At 41.6% G+C, this 16,423-nt stretch overlaps 2 protein-coding genes across 4 annotated transcripts in view; both read right to left on the reverse strand.

Annotated features, from left to right (window-relative positions):
• LOC106578114 (oocyte zinc finger protein XlCOF6.1) overlaps nt 1–16,423 on the reverse strand; it is a 97,789-nt gene that overhangs the window by 31,811 nt on the left and 49,555 nt on the right. The gene's annotated exons all lie outside the window — the stretch shown is intronic.
• LOC106578116 (oocyte zinc finger protein XlCOF6-like) overlaps nt 1–16,423 on the reverse strand; it is a 34,054-nt gene that overhangs the window by 12,168 nt on the left and 5,463 nt on the right. Inside the window, exons 1-2 of one of the 3 annotated variants that reach the window (XM_014156718.2) lie at nt 2,807–3,267; nt 325–762 (exon numbers count right to left, since the gene is read on the reverse strand). In XM_014156718.2, the coding sequence (XP_014012193.2) occupies nt 325–762; nt 2,807–2,972 (604 nt within the window). In that variant the 5' untranslated portion in view covers nt 2,973–3,267. Of the gene's footprint in view, nt 1–324; nt 763–2,806; nt 3,268–7,820; nt 10,724–16,423 lie in introns of those variants that run through there. The other 2 variants (XM_045701605.1, XM_014156721.2) reach the window with 2 other exon arrangements.

Raw genomic sequence — 16,423 nt, forward strand, 5'->3', positions numbered from 1 at the left:
TTTCCGTATATACATTTTAACTCAGTAAAATCTTTGAAATTGTTGCATGTTGCGTTGATATTTTTGTTCAGTATAGACAGAGCGTATCACACTTGACCAAATCATCATCCTCAGCTAATCAAAAGGAACGGTTTAGCATCAATGTAGCACTGGAGTCAGAATGGCAACATAAATGTGTGGAGCTGCTGTCCAAGCAAAGAGAAAGCACAGCCACGTCGGGGCTAAAACCACTTCTACAAAATGTTGAAATGGTGATCACAAAGCCTAAACAGTTTATTAATTTACTAGAACTATAGCTAGCTATCAGTAGATACACATACTAACCTATTCTACGTAGTTTTATCTCTGGTGTCCTCCCCAGCAGTCTCCATAGCAGATCATTCTCTTCCTGGTACTCTGCTACAGTTTCCTCAACCGCACCAAGAATCTCCACAGCAGCAGATGCTGTTAAACATTCATTTAACAACACACGAAACGACTGTAGTTTAGACGTTTTCAGTGGACTGAGAGTTGGGTGTTCAGCTAGTATGGCTTCTTGATGTGGGTCCATCTGATCACATTCACTTTTCACACAGGAAGGAGTGAATATGGAGTCTTTGGTATCAACGAGCCCTTGAAGCTGCTCTTCCTGCTGACTGGTCCTGACGTCCTCCTGTTCCTCTTTAATCTGTGTGGGCTCTGGGTCCTCCTGCCCCAGACTGGGACTCCACTCCTGCTGCTCAGGGGGAACCCCCTCTTCAGAGACAGAGAGCTGCAGGGAGTCTGGAGGGAAGGAGAGGAGGAGCAGAGGTTACCTATACAGACTTTAGACATGCCTGGGTGCACAATGCCATTTCTAAATGCTTTTGTTGACTCTTTTGTTATCTGTTTATGATGTTCAAATACGAAAAAACAGATATACAAACATTGACATTCACTGCAGTGTTGAATGGAAACTCAAATGTAGATGACAAAACAAAACTTAACACACATATTCACATATTCAGAAAAAACACCCTGTCTATACAGCTATACTGGTACCCCGTGTATACAGCTATACTGGTACCCCGTGAATACAGCTATACTGGTACCCCGTGTATACAGCTATACTGGTACCCCGTGTATACAGCTATACTGGTACCCCGTGTATACAGCTATACTGGTACCCTGTGTATACAGCTATACTGGTACCCCGTGTATATAGCCATACTGGTACCCCGTGTATACAGCTATACTGGTACCCCGTGTATACAGCTATACTGGTACCCCAGTATACAGCTATACTGGTACCCCGTGTATACAGCTATACTGGTACCCCGTGTATACAGCTATACTGGTACCCCGTGTATACAGCCATACTGGTACCCCGTGTATACAGCTATACTGGTACCCCGTGTATACAGCTATACTGGTACCCCGTGTATACAGCTATACTGGTACCCCGTGTATACAGCTATACTGGTACCCCAGTATACAGCTATACTGGTACCCCAGTATACAGCTATACTGGTACCCCGTGTATACAGCTATACTGGTACCCCGTGTATACAGCTATACTGGTACCCCGTGTATACAGCTATACTGGTACCCCGTGTATACAGCTATACTGGTACCCTGTGTATACAGCTACACTGGTATCCTGTGCATACAGCTATACTGGTACCCCGTGTATACAGCTATACTGGTACCCCGTGTATACAGCTATACTGGTACCCTGTGTATACAGCTACACTGGTATCCTGTGCATACAGCTACACTGGTATCCTGTGCATACAGCTACACTGGTACCCTGTGCATACAGCTATACTGGTACCCTGTGTATATATCCATACTGGTACCCCGTGTATACAGCTATACTGGTACCCTGTGCATACAGCTATACTGGTACCCTGTGTATATATCCATACTGGTACCCCGTGTATACAGCTATACTGGTACCCTGTGAAAACAGCTATACTGGTACCCTGTGTATATATCAATTCTGGTACACTGTGTTATTATCCATTCTGGTACCCCGTGTATATATATCCATACTGGTACCCCGTGTATACAGCTATACTGGTACCCCGTGTATACAGCTATACTGGTACCCTGTGTATACAGCTATACTGGTACCCTGTGTATACAGCTATACTGGTACCCTGTGAAAACAGCTATACTGGTACCCTGTGTATATATCAATTCTGGTACACTGTGTATATATCCATTCTGGTACCCCGTGTATATATATCCATACTGGTACCCTATGTATACAGCTATACTGGTACCCTGTGTATACAACAGTATTGTTACTCATTGTCAGAGTTCTCCACAGGATTTTTTAACAAGGTGGTGCTACTGAGTATGAGGGCAGTGCCTCACTCTGGACTCAGACATTTTTGCGTTTTCTTACACCTGTAACTGCCATGTCCTGCAATCTAAAGCAAAGAATGTCCTAATATAACACATTTTTTACATAGTGGAGCATTCAGTCCACAAGATGGTGCAGCCCATCTCACATTCTTTGGGGAGAACCCTGATTGCATATTTATTCTTAGTGATATCTTCATTATTTTGTCTCTCTGCATTGTTGGAGGGACATAAGTAAGCATTTCACTGTTAGTTTATGAAGCATGTGACAAATACAATCAAATGTGAAGGCTTTAGATAAGTAATAAAATATGCAGACAACTATTTCATAATTTGCCTACATTATAATTGGCATGTAAGACCAATATATACAGTAGTTAGGTTGGTAGAAAATCAAAATACAATTATCTCTATTTACCTAAGCATTTTACTAATTGAGTATAACTATAGCTACCTATCAGTATATCTACATACGTACCTGTTCTACATAGTTGAACCTCTGATGTGATCTCCAGCAGTCTCCGTAGCCGATCATTCTCCTCCTGGTATTTCACTACCGTTTTCTCAACTTCCCCGAAAATCTCCACAGCAGCCGCCGTTAAACGCTCATTTAAAAACACACGAAACGACTGTAGTTTAGACATATTTCAGACGACTGGGAGTTGGGTAGCCTATTTAGTCTTTCTTTACTCCACAAAAATAACGTTCAAAATCAAAACAAAGGCACCTCAGAGAGGAATAGGCGAAGCGAGAGGTTACACTCTCGCCAAAATCTGTCCAAAATTACATCGATGCGTTTCAATGGGTTTATTTCGGACCTAATCTTGTCGCCTGCATTCCTACTTTTGGGACAACGACTTCTATTGTCTGGACTGAGTGACATGAGCATCTCATCATTAAATACAGATCTCTGTTCACCTCCAGTCCTACTTCCGTGTTCCAGTCGAGGAATGATTTTAAACTCCTTGGTTCTTCTGGAACCCGGAAACAGACAACAGCGTCGCCAGATGGATGGGGGTTTATTATTGTGCAAGACAGCCAGCCTACAGACCAGAAGTGTATACTACAAAGCATGTCCCTGAGTTAGCCAGCTAACTAGCCTAAATATTCTTAACTTACAAAAATATATTTAAGCTTGAAATGGGCATGGTCAGTTTGACCCAACCAAAAACACATATCAAATTTTAGCTTTCTCAATTAACCTGATTATCAGTCATTATTTTTGGTTGTTTATCAAAGTTATTGAAAGTTATTGGACCTACTTTGCATTATAAACTGGGTGGTTCGAGCCCTGAATGATGATTGGGTAACAGCTGTGGTATATCAGACCGTATACCACGGGTATGACAAAACATTTATTTTTACTGCTCTAATTACATTTACATTACATTTAAGTCATTTAGCAGACGCTCTTATCCAGAGCGACTTACAAATTGGTGCATTCACCTTATGATATCCAGTGGAACAACCACTTTACAATAGTGCATCTAAATCTTTTAAGGGGGGGGTTAGAAGGATTACTTTATCCTATCCTAGGTATTCCTTAAAGAGGTGGGGTTTCAGGTGTCTCCGGAAGGTGGTGATTGACTCCGCTGTCCTGGCGTCGTGAGGGAGCTTGTTCCACCATTGGGGTGCCAGAGCAGCGAACAGCTTTGACTGGGCTGAGCGGGAACTGTGCTTCCTCAGAGGTAAGGGGGCCAGCAGGCCAGAGGTGGATGAACGCAGTGCCCTTGTTTGGGTGTAGGGCCTGATCAGAGCCTGAAGGTATGGAGGTGCCGTTCCCTTCACAGCTCCGTAGGCAATCACCATGGTCTTGTAGCGGAATTACATTGGTAACCAGTTTATAATAGCAATAAGTCACCTCTGGGATTTGTGGTATATGGCCAATATAACACGCGATGCGTTGTGCCTAAGAACATCCCTTAGCCGTGGTTATTTTGGCCATATACTACACCTCCTTGTGCCTTATTGCTTAATGATACCCCTCAGTCAGTGGAGGCTGGTGGGAGGAGCTATAGGAGGACGGGCTCATTGTAATGGCTGGAATGGAATTAATGGTTTCCACATGTGATATGTTTTTCACCATTCCATTGATTCCATTCCAGCCATTACAATGAGGCTGTCCTCCTATAGCTCTTCCCACCAGCCTCCACTGCCCTCAGTAGTAAAGTAGTAAAGGGAAACAATAACTACATGTAGACCAACAGTGGTTTTCATCAGTATAGGATGATGTGGGAGAATCAATTGATCATCAGGAGTCAACTGTATATCATTTCTCCATATACGAGATTAAATCAATATCATCACAATGAGCAACATTAGGACAAAATTGATGAGAAATACATTTTCTGGAAAGTATCACTACCATTTTTAATGAATCAATAACATCAGTCAAAAACATTATCTCAATACCCTGAGAGACATTCCAAAACAAATGACCAGATATTCCAGTTTCTAACAACGTGAGAAACTCAGACGTTGAACAGCATATCTGTGAGATTCTCATAATACAGTGAACTACTTTTTGACCATTACCTCATCATTCAAATCAAATCAAACTTTATTTATATAGAACGTTTTACAAAAACTAAATCCATCACACATTTACTTATCTCGACCCAACAGCATGAATGTTCCAGAGTTGCTTTGCTTTCCTAAGACTGTTGTCTACACCTTGCCTTAGTTTCAAGGTTCTTGACGTTCACGTCACTGAGAACCTGACATGGAACCACAACACCACCAAATGGTCAAAGAGCAATTGAGAACATCCTGATCGGCTGCATCACAGTTTACTGTTATTCTACTGTTCTATTGTTAATCTATTGTTATTCTACTGTTCTATTGTTAATCTATTGTTATTCTACTGTTTCTATTGTTATTCTACTGTTATTCTACTGTTCTATTGTTATTATATTGTTATTCTACTGTTTTTATTGTTATTCTACTGTTATTCTACGGTTCTATTGTTATTCTACTGTTATTCTACTGTTCTATTGTTATTCTACTGTTATTCTACTGTTATTCTACTGTTCTATTGTTATTCTACTGTTATTCTACTGTTCTATTGTTATTCTACTGTTATTCTACTGTTATTCTACTGTTCTATTGTTATTCTACTGTTAATCTATTGTTATTCTACTGTTCTATTGTTATTCTACTGTTATTCTACTGTTATTCTACTGTTTTAATTGTTATTCTACTGTTATTCTATTGTTATTCTACAGTTATTCTACGGTTCTATTGTTATTCTACTGTTATTCTACTGTTATTCTACTGTTCTAATATTGTTATTCTACTGTTATTCTATTGTTATTCTACTTATTCTACTGTTCTATTGTTATTCTATTGTTATTCTACTGTTATTCTACTGTTCTATTGTTATTCTACTGTTATTCTACTGTTTTATTGTTATTCTACTGTTATTCTACTGTTCTATTGTTATTCTACTGTTATAATATTGTTATTGTACTGTTCTATTGTTATTCTATTGTTATTCTACTGTTCGATTGTTATTTTACTGTTATTCTACTGTTATTCTATTGTTATTCTACTGTTATTCTACTGTTATTCTATTGTTATTCTACTGTTATTCTACTGTTCTATTGTTATTCTACTGTTATTCTACTGTTCTATTGTTATTCTACTGTTATTCTACTGTTTTATTGTTATTCTACTGTTATTCTATTGTTATTCTACTGTTATTCTACTGTTCTATTGTTATTCTACTGTTATTCTACTGTTTTATTGTTATTCTACTGTTATTCTATTGTTATTCTACTGTTATTCTACTGTTTTATTGTTATTCTACTGTTCTATTGTTATTCTATTGTTATTCTACTGTTCGATTGTTATTTTACTGTTATTCTACTGTTATTCTATTGTTATTCTACTGTTATTCTACTGTTATTCTATTGTTATTCTACTGTTATTCTACTGTTATTCTACTGTTATTCTATTGTTATTCTACTGTTATTCTATTGTTTTATTGTTATTCTACTGTTATTCTATTGTTATTCTACTGTTATTCTACTGTTCTATTGTTATTCTACTGTTATTCTACTGTTTTATTGTTATTCTACTGTTATTCTATTGTTATTCTACTGTTATTCTACTGTTTTATTGTTATTCTACTGTTCTATTGTTATTCTATTGTTATTCTACTGTTCGATTGTTACTTCTACGTTCTATTTTATTCTACTGTTATTCTACTGTTATTCTATTGTTATTCTACTGTTATTCTACTGTTATTCTATTGTTATTCTACTGTTATTCTACTGTTATTCTACTGTTATTCTACTGTTATTCTATTGTTATTCTACTGTTATTCTATTGTTATTCTACTGTTATTCTACTGTTATTCTATTATTATTCTACTGTTATTCTACTGTTATTCTATTATTATTCTACTGTTATTCTACTGTTATTCTATTGTTAATTGACTGTTATTCTACTGTTATTCGATTGTTACTGTATTGAGCATATATTTTTGTACTTACTTTTTTATTTTATATTGTTGTTGTCAAGAGGTGAACCATGAGGTAAGCATGTCATTGTACTGTGTATTGTACACCAGGGCTGTTCAATGGGCAGGATTCAGTTATGCTGAGCCACGGGGCACAGGCCATTACGTCATCAGGTCGAAAGCGGGGAGGGTGGAGATCCCTTCTCAAATGGAACAGTAATCTGTGCTGCTCAGTCATGTTGTGAACAAGGCAGGATGGTCCAGAAATAGAAACATCTCTTCTCCATCAAATAAATGTTAGAATAATCAACCTTAATTCATTGGCAGATAAAAGCTTAAAATAAATTACTTTTGCATATGAAAACACAGAATCCTACTCATTATTCCAATGCGCTTCTACATCACTTTGCTTTGAGCCGACTTCGCCGTGGGCTTCGATCGGGGCACCTGGTCACAAAGGGGAGGCAACCTGGTTACAAAACCAATACAGTCAACTTTCACTCTGTGTAAAACACCTACACGGGCGCCCGGGCCAGATGAATAGAACCACCTGTGTCCATCCTGGAGGGACAAAACACTTCTGGTTTCTAATCAAGGACTAATTCAAACAAGGGACACCCATCTTCTGACAAAATATATTTTTGTCCTGATTTCGTTCTTTGTGGATGTAATTTACATTCTTTAGCAGATGAGCCTTACAATTGAATATTTTACCACAGACTGAGCAACCATGTTGTTTATCTCCTATGTGAGTCGGTTTATGCTTCCCTAGGTGTCCCTTCTTATTGAAGCTTTTCCCACAGTCACCACAGCTAAATGGTTTCTCTCCTGTGTGAGTCCGTATATGATCCGTTAGTGTCTTCTTGAGACTGAAGCTTTTTCCACAGTCACCACAGCTAAATGGTTTCTCTCCTGTGTGAGTCAGTACATGTTCGGTTAGGTTCCCCTTCTGAGTGAAGCTTTTCCCACAGTCACCACAGCTAAATGGTTTCTCTCCTGTGTGAATCCTCATATGCCTGGAAAGATATCCTTTGTATTTGGAAGGTCTTGCCACGAACAGGGCAGGGGATCCCCACCCTGACAGATACAGACATAGACATTCAGTTTACAGGTGGAGTTGTAGCGTTTCTTGCAGAAGCTGCATTCACTGGGTCTCTTCTTGGGGAGAGTCACATGCCTCTGCAGGTCAGCTTTCAGAGCAAACATTTTAAAAAAGCACAGATGCTGTTGTGCCCTTGAGCAAGGCACTTAACCCCCCCACAACAACTGCTCCAAGGGTGGTGAAGTACGGCAGCCCCCCCGCTCCAACCTCATATATAGGTTGGAGCGGGGGAAGTCAAATTTCCTTTGGACTTTGTGTAGAATTACTTAGCTTCAAATTTGATTTACATACAATGTTTTGCAAAAGTCAATTGATCGCACATCTGTATTTCTGTAACCCAAAGCATGAATGATCCAGAGTTAAGATAGCTTTAAAATAAGCAGATAAGACCAACTTTACTGTCCATTCAGTTTAAACTGAATGCAAATGTGTCGTTGGCACTCTGAGTTATAATAAAAGGATGAAAACAGACAGAAAACATACACAAACACATTAAACAGTTACATGTCAGACTGAAATGTCAGAATGAAACAAAAAAATAAACATCACTGAGGGGTACCAGAATTGTAATTGAGAACACTCAATCAGGGATTTGTATACCACGATCAGTGTGAGTTTGCTTGCATTAAAACGTCATACTATCTTAAGTAGGGAAAGAAAAGGCCTTGCCTTTTTGTAGATGAGGTCAGTGTTTTACTGGAAGTTTGTGGTCGAAAATTGTCCCCAAGTATTTAACGTGTGACTTGCTCCACGTCCTTCCATGGTGACATGCTCGAGAGAAGGGCCTCTGTTTTCCTCAGCGTTCTTTCCTCCAAGGCACAGTTCAGTCTTGGTGACGTTGAGGTCAAGGAAGCTATTGTCAAACCACGTCAAGAGGCAGTCAATGAACTGGGAGTAGCTGGAGATGGACTTGACCTCCAGGCAAGTAACCAGAGCCATGTCGTCTGCATATTTGATGAGGGCCATATCACTGTTGCTTCCTAAGAGATTTGTCCACATCCTGCTTTTTGATTCACTTAAATGACAGACAATCTCTTTGTCCTAATGTTCTTCCCTCTTTCAATTTCTGTCCTGTTTTCTTCCTTTGTGGATTTTATCCACATGCCTCAGCAGATGAGATTTATGAGTGAATCCTTTACCACAGACGGAGCAGCCATGTGGTTTCTCTCCTGTGTGAGTCAGTATATGCCTCCTTAGGTCCGCCTTCTGATAAAAGCTTTTCCCACAGTCACCACACCTGTATGGTTTCTCTCCTGTGTGAGTCCGTATATGTTCAGTTAGGTGCCCCTTCTCATCGAAGTTTTCCCCACAGTCACCACAGCGAAAGGAATTATCTCTGCTGTGAGTCCGTATATGCGTGGTTAGGTTGCCCCTCTGATTGAAGCTTTTCCCGCAGTCTCCACAGCTAAATGGTTTCTCACCTGTGTGAGTCCGTAAATGCATGTTTAGGTTCCCCCTCTTATTGAAGCTTTTCCCACAGTCACCACAGCTAAAAAGTTTCTCTCCTGTGTGAGAAAATATATGTATCTTAAGAGACCCTTTATGCCTGAAGCTTTTCCCACAGTCACCACAGCTAAATGGTTTCTCTCCTGTGTGAGTCCGTATATGCATGGTTAAGACCTCCTTGCGATTAAAGCTTTTCCCGCAGTCTCCACAGCTAAATGGTTTCTCTCCTGTGTGAGTCAGTTTATGCATGGTTAGGTGCCGCTTGAGCCCAAAGCTTTTCCCGCAGTCTCCACAGCTAAATGGTTTCTCTCCTGTGTGTGTCAGTTTATGAATGCTTAGGTTCCCCTTCTGACTAAAACTTTTCCCACAGTCGCCACAGCTAAAAGGTTTCTCACCTGTGTGAGTCAGTTTATGAACAGTAAGGTGTCCCTTCTGACTGAAGCTTTTCCCACAGTCATCACAGCTAAATGGTTTCTCTCCTGTGTGAATCAGTAAATGTTCAGTTAGGTTCCCCTTCTGATTGAAGCTTTTCCCACAGTCACCACAGCTAAATGGTTTCTCTCCTGTGTGAATCAGTAAATGTTCAGTTAGGTTCCCCTTCTGATTGAAGCTTTTCCCACAGTCACCACAGATAAAAGGTTTCTCTCCTTTGTGAATCCTCATGTGCCTGGACAGATCTCCTTTGTATTTGAAGGTCTTGCTACAAACAAGGCAGATATAGGGTTTCCCACCATGACAGAGCCTGACATGGGCCTTCAGTTTACAGGTGGAATTGTTCTGTTTATTGCAGAAGCAGCATTCACTGGGTCTCTTCTTGGTGAGAGTCATATGCCTCTGCAGGTCAGCTTTCAGAGGAATCGTTTTACCACAGTCACGGCAGTGGTGAATTTTTCTTGACGTGGTGCTGGGTTTGGAACTGTGTTTCTCCAATGTTGGGCTGGGATCCAATGCTGGGCTGTTGTCAAGTCCTACTGTGTCACTGCTTACAGCTGAGCTGTGGCTGGAGGCATTGTTTTGATTATCTGGAGGGTCACAGGGAATGTAGAGACCCTTAATGTGGGTCACAGTGACAAAAGGTTTGAGATCCACTGGTTTAGAGTCACTCTCTCTGTTCTCCACAGTCTGGGTTTGGGGAAGAGTCAAGGACTGAAGTGGGTCCTCCTGATCACATTCACTTTTCACACAGGAAGTAGTCAATATGGAGTCTTTGGTAACAAAGAGCCCTTGAAGCTGCTCTTCCTCCTGACTGGTCCTGACTTCCTCTTGTTCCTCTTTAATCTGTATGGTCTCTGGGTCCTCCTGCCCCAGACTGGGGCTCCACTCCTGCTCACAGTGCTGCTGCTCAGGGGGAAACTCCTCTTCAGAGACAGAGAGTTGCAGGGATTCTGGAGGGAAGGAGAGGAATAGCAGATGTTATTTATAACAGAATTTGGAATCACTCACAAATTATAGATCTCTATGACATTCAATTTCATTGTTCTTCCTTAGCATGGATCTCTATGATCTATACAGCCTGAGTGCAGATAGCTAGCTAGGTATTTGCTTCCTTAGCATGGATCTCTATGATCTATACAGCCAGAGTGCAGATAGCTAGCTAGGTATTTGCTTTCCTTGACACAAGCCATATAGGTGGTGGGTTAACATGCCTACTATTGAACACACTGTAGCTAATGTGTATAAAAGTTCCACCGACACCGTCTAACCCTTAACATTCCTTGCACAACTGAAAAATAGTGTATGTTTTAGAGGATCGAAGGACCATGATTGGCATAAGGAACCTTAGGTTAAGCTTAGCAACCACTACAGCATGTCTGATCAGAACAGGGATGAGGCGGATGTCCAGGTTAAGAAGCGTTTAATGGGAAGAGATGTTCAGGTTAAGGGGGGTTTAATGGAAGGAGATGTCCAGGTTAAGGAGGGTTTAATGGGAAGAGATGTCCAGGTTAAGGAGGGTTTAATGGGAAGAGATGTCCAGGTTAAGGAGGGTTTAATGGGAAGAGATGTCCAGGTTAAGGAGGGTTTAATGGGAAGAGATGTCCAGGTTAAGAGGGATTTAATGGGAAGAGATGTCCAGGTTAAGAGGGATTTAATAGGAAGAGATGTCCAGGTTAAGGAGGGTTCAATGGGAAGAGATGTCCAGGTTAAGGAGGGTTTAATGGAAGGAGATGTCCAGGTTAAGAGGGATTTAATAGGAATAGATGTCCAGGTTAAGGAGGGTTTAATGGGAAGAGATGTCCAGGTTAAGGGGGGTTTAATGGGAAGAGATGTCCAGGTTAAGGAGGGTTCAAAAGGAAGAGATGTCCAGGTTAAGGAGGGTTTAATGGGAAGAGATGTCCAGGTTAAGGAGGGTTTAATGGGAAGAGATGTCCAGGTTAAGGAGGGTTTAATGGGAAGAGATGTCCAGGTTAAGAGGGATTTAATGGGAAGAGATGTCCAGGTTAAGGAGGGTTTAATGGGAAGAGATGTCCAGGTTAAGGAGGGTTTAATAGGAATAGATGTCCAGGTTAAGGAGGGTTTAATAGGAATAGATGTCCAGGTTAAGGAGGGTTTAATGGGAAGAGATGTCCAGGTTAAGAGGGATTTAATAGGAATAGATGTCCAGGTTAAGGAGGGTTTAATGGGAAGAGATGTCCAGGTTAAGAGGGATTTAATGGGAAGAGATGTCCAGGTTAAGAGGGATTTAATGGGAAGAGATGTCCAGGTTAAGAGGGATTTAATGGGAAGAGATGTCCAGGTTAAGGAGGGTTTAATGGGAAGAGATGTCCAGGTTAAGGAGGGTTTAATGGAAGGAGATGTCCAGGTTAAGGAGGGTTTAATGGGAAGAGATGTCCAGGTTAAGGGGGGTTTAATGGGAAGAGATGTCCAGGTTAAGGAGGGTTCAATAGGAAGAGATGTCCAGGTTAAGGAGGGTTTAATGGGAAGAGATGTCCAGGTTAAGGAGGGTTTAATGGGAAGAGATGTCCAGGTTAAGGAGGGTTTAATGGGAAGAGATGTCCAGGTTAAGAGGGATTTAATGGGAAGAGATGTCCAGGTTAAGAGGGATTTAATAGGAAGAGATGTCCAGGTTAAGGAGGGTTCAATGGGAAGAGATGTCCAGGTTAAGGAGGGTTTAATGGAAGGAGATGTCCAGGTTAAGAGGGATTTAATAGGAATAGATGTCCAGGTTAAGGAGGGTTTAATGGGAAGAGATGTCCAGGTTAAGGGGGGTTTAATGGGAAGAGATGTCCAGGTTAAGGAGGGTTCAATAGGAAGAGATGTCCAGGTTAAGGAGGGTTTAATGGGAAGAGATGTCCAGGTTAAGGAGGGTTTAATGGGAAGAGATGTCCAGGTTAAGGAGGGTTTAATGGGAAGAGATGTCCAGGTTAAGAGGGATTTAATGGGAAGAGATGTCCAGGTTAAGAGGGATTTAATAGGAAGAGATGTCCAGGTTAAGGAGGGTTCAATGGGAAGAGATGTCCAGGTTAAGGAGGGTTTAATGGAAGGAGATGTCCAGGTTAAGGAGGGTTTAATGGGAAGAGATGTCCAGGTTAAGGGGGGTTTAATGGGAAGAGATGTCCAGGTTAAGGAGGGTTTAATGGGAAGAGATGTCCAGGTTAAGGAGGGTTTAATGGGAAGAGATGTCCAGGTTAAGGGGGGTTTAATGGGAAGAGATGTCCAGGTTAAGGAGGGTTTAATGGGAAGAGATGTCCAGGTTAAGGGGGGTTTAATGGGAAGAGATGTCCAGGTTAAGGAGGGTTTAATGGGAAGAGATGTCCAGGTTAAGGAGGGTTTAATGGGAAGAGATGTCCAGGTTAAGGAGGGTTTAATGGGAAGAGATGTCCAGGTTAAGGAGGGTTTAATGGGAAGAGATGTCCAGGTTAAGGGGGGTTTAATGGAAGGAGATGTCCAGGTTAAGAGGGATTTAATGGGAAGAGATGTCCAGGTTAAGGAGGGTTTAATGGATGGGAACAGGGATGAGGCTGTCCCCGCCCTCAGTCCACCTGATTGTGCTGCTGATTCAATTTCTGTTGTTTTGTCTGTGGCTATAAACCCTGACGTGTTCACCAGACGTGCTACCTTGCCCCAGACCTGCGGTTTTCGTCCCTCTCTCTTCCGCGCCTGCTGTCTCGACCTTTGAATGATCGGCTATGAAAAGCCAAGTGACATTTACTCCTGAGGTGCTGACCTGTTGCACCCTCTACAACCACTGTGCTTATTATTTGACCCTGCTGGTCATCTATGAATGTTAACATATTGAAGAACAGCCAGATGGACTGGCCACCTCTCAGAGCCTGGTTCCTCTCTAGGTTTCTTCCTAGGTTCTGGCCTTTCTAGGGAGTTTTTCCTAACCACCGTGCTTCTACATTTGCATTGCTTACTGTTTGGGGTTTTAGGCTGGGTTTCTGTATTAGCATTTTGTGACATCAGCTGATGTAAGAAGGGCTTTATAAATACATTTGATTGATTGATTTAATGGAAAGAGATGTCCACATTCAAACACACACGTGAACACTGTTGGTTCAGATAACTGAGAATCCTATCCAGTGAGAAGTAATACTAAAATGTAGATTATAGTATTGCTATATTTTATGCCCCCATTGAAAACACTGTGAGGTACCTGCTATACAGGTGAGGTACCTGCTATACAATACAACAGGCATTGGTCCAGTCACAATCCAATGAACCAAACAGGCTAATTGGTTCGTAGACATGCTAAACGTGGGTAAATGTACTAAATTAACAGTACAAGAGTGTAGGTACATCTACATTACATAAACAGAATATACAAGAGCGATTTACACCCATTGAAACCACAAAATGACTAATGCTAACAAGGCTAACATCGCTAGCTAGCATGCTAAATGCCCATTCATTCTTAATGCAAATGCTAACGCTAACACTAGCGGAAGTGTATGAGCTAGCTAACAAGCTCAACACAATTATTTACAACAGACGCTACTTGACAAATTCACAAGACAAAGATCTCTTGGAACTATAGTTTAGCTGCACGCTCAATAAACCATCAGAACAGCAAGGTACACTACATGACCAAATGTATGTGGACACCTGCTGAGTACACTACATGACCAAACGTATGTGGACACCTGCTGAGTACACTACATGACCAAAAGTATGTGGACACCTGCTGGGTACACTACATGACCAAAAGTATGTGGACACCTGCTGAGTACACTACATGACCAAAAGTATGTGGACACCTGCTGAGTACACTACATGACCAAAAGTATGTGGACACCTGCTGAGTACACTACATGACCAAAAGTATGTGGACACCTGCTGAGTACACTACATGACCAAAAGTATGTGGACACCTGCTGAGTACACTACATAACCAAACGTATGTGGACACCTGCTGAGTACACTACATGACCAAAAGTATGTGGACACCTGCTGAGTACACTACATGACCAAAAGTATGTGGACACCTGCTGAGTACACTACATGACCAAACGTATGTGGACACCTGCTGAGTACACTACATGACCAAAAGTATGTGGACACCTGCTTGTCGAACATCTCATTCTAAAATCATGGGCATTAATATGTAGTTGGTCCCCCCTTTGCTGCTGTAACAGCATATAGTTTAGCTGCACGCCCAATAAACCATCAGAACAGCAAAGGTACACTACTACTGAGCACTACTACTGTAGTTGATCCCCACCTTTGCTGCTGTAACAGCCTCCACTTTTCTGGGATGGCTTTCCACTAGATATTGGAACATTGATGGTGGGATTTGCCTCCATTCAGCCACAGCTGCATTAGTGAGGTTGGGCACTGATGTTGGGCGATTAGGCCTGGCTCGCGGCTGGCGCCCCAATTCATCCCAAAGTTGTTCGATGGGGTTGAGGTCAGGGCTCTGTGCAGGCCAGTGAAGTTCTTCCACGCTGATCTTGACAAACCATTTCTGTATGGACCTCACTTGTGCTCTAGGGAATTGTCCTGCAGAAGCACGAAACGGCCGTCCCCAAACTGTTGCCACAAACTGGAAGCACAGAATCGTCTAGAACAGTGGTCACCAACCTTTTCTGAGTCAAGATCACTTTCGCAGTCAAAAAGAAAGCTGAGATCTACTGCTCAGTTTTTTTTTGTTTTACATTAACCTCACACAAACAGTTTTGTAGGAATGAGGTTTGGGCAGTAGGCCTAATACATTATCACAGCATATTGGCTATATGATTGGCCTGCCAATATTATTAATCTGACCATATTATACTTAAAAACTCGAGCTTTCAAAATAGATCAGCTGGTTTAGCACTTGTGAGGCACTGTGGAGCATGAATTTAAATAATTTGCTGTTTTATTTTACTGGACTGATGGTACCTGCATCTGATGGTCAACGAGGTCACATCACCAAGTCAGTGGTCTTCAGGTGGAAAAGTCGGAGCTCTAGAAAGATGCCAGAGTTTCCGACTTGGAATTCCGAGTTGGATGACCGTTCAAAATTATTTTTGTTTTGTAATAGTGTTGAATAAAAACAGTGACTGTGCTGAATGTAAACTTAAACTCACTCATAAAAACAGCAGCTCTTTGCTGTATTCGTTGACAGTCTCTCTGTGGTCATGTTTTAAAAGATATTAAATCTTACGTAAGCTAGTAGCCTATTAAACTTGGCTGTTGCCATGGTCATGGAAGCTCTGTAGCCACGGTGATTTGACCTATCCGATTGGGCAACGCAGTAGGTGCACTTGATTTAGTCACAGATTTGCCGGTCCGCCAGGTAGGCGGAGTTTGTCTCATGGGAACACTTTGCTTACCCGGTGCGCAGGACTTTTCAATCAAGTGCACCTACCGGCAACAGCTCAACACGATTTTAAAAAGAAAAGTAACACAAGCCTTTATCGTTGGTTGGCTTTTCTACAGAAATGTTTGGTGATCGACTAGGACCGGTTGGCGACCACTGGTCTAGAATGTCACTCTATGCTGTAGCGTTAAGATTTCCCTTCACTGGAACTAAGGGGCCTAGACCGAACCATGAAAAACAGCCCCACACCATTATTCTGCCTCCACCAAACTTTACAGTTGGCATTGGGGCAGGTAGTGTTCTCCAGAGAACGTGTTTCCACTTCTCCAGAGTCCAATGGTGG

The sequence above is a fragment of the Salmo salar genome, chromosome ssa18, assembly GCF_905237065.1.
Source record: "Salmo salar chromosome ssa18, Ssal_v3.1, whole genome shotgun sequence".
Taxonomy (NCBI): domain Eukaryota; kingdom Metazoa; phylum Chordata; class Actinopteri; order Salmoniformes; family Salmonidae; genus Salmo; species Salmo salar.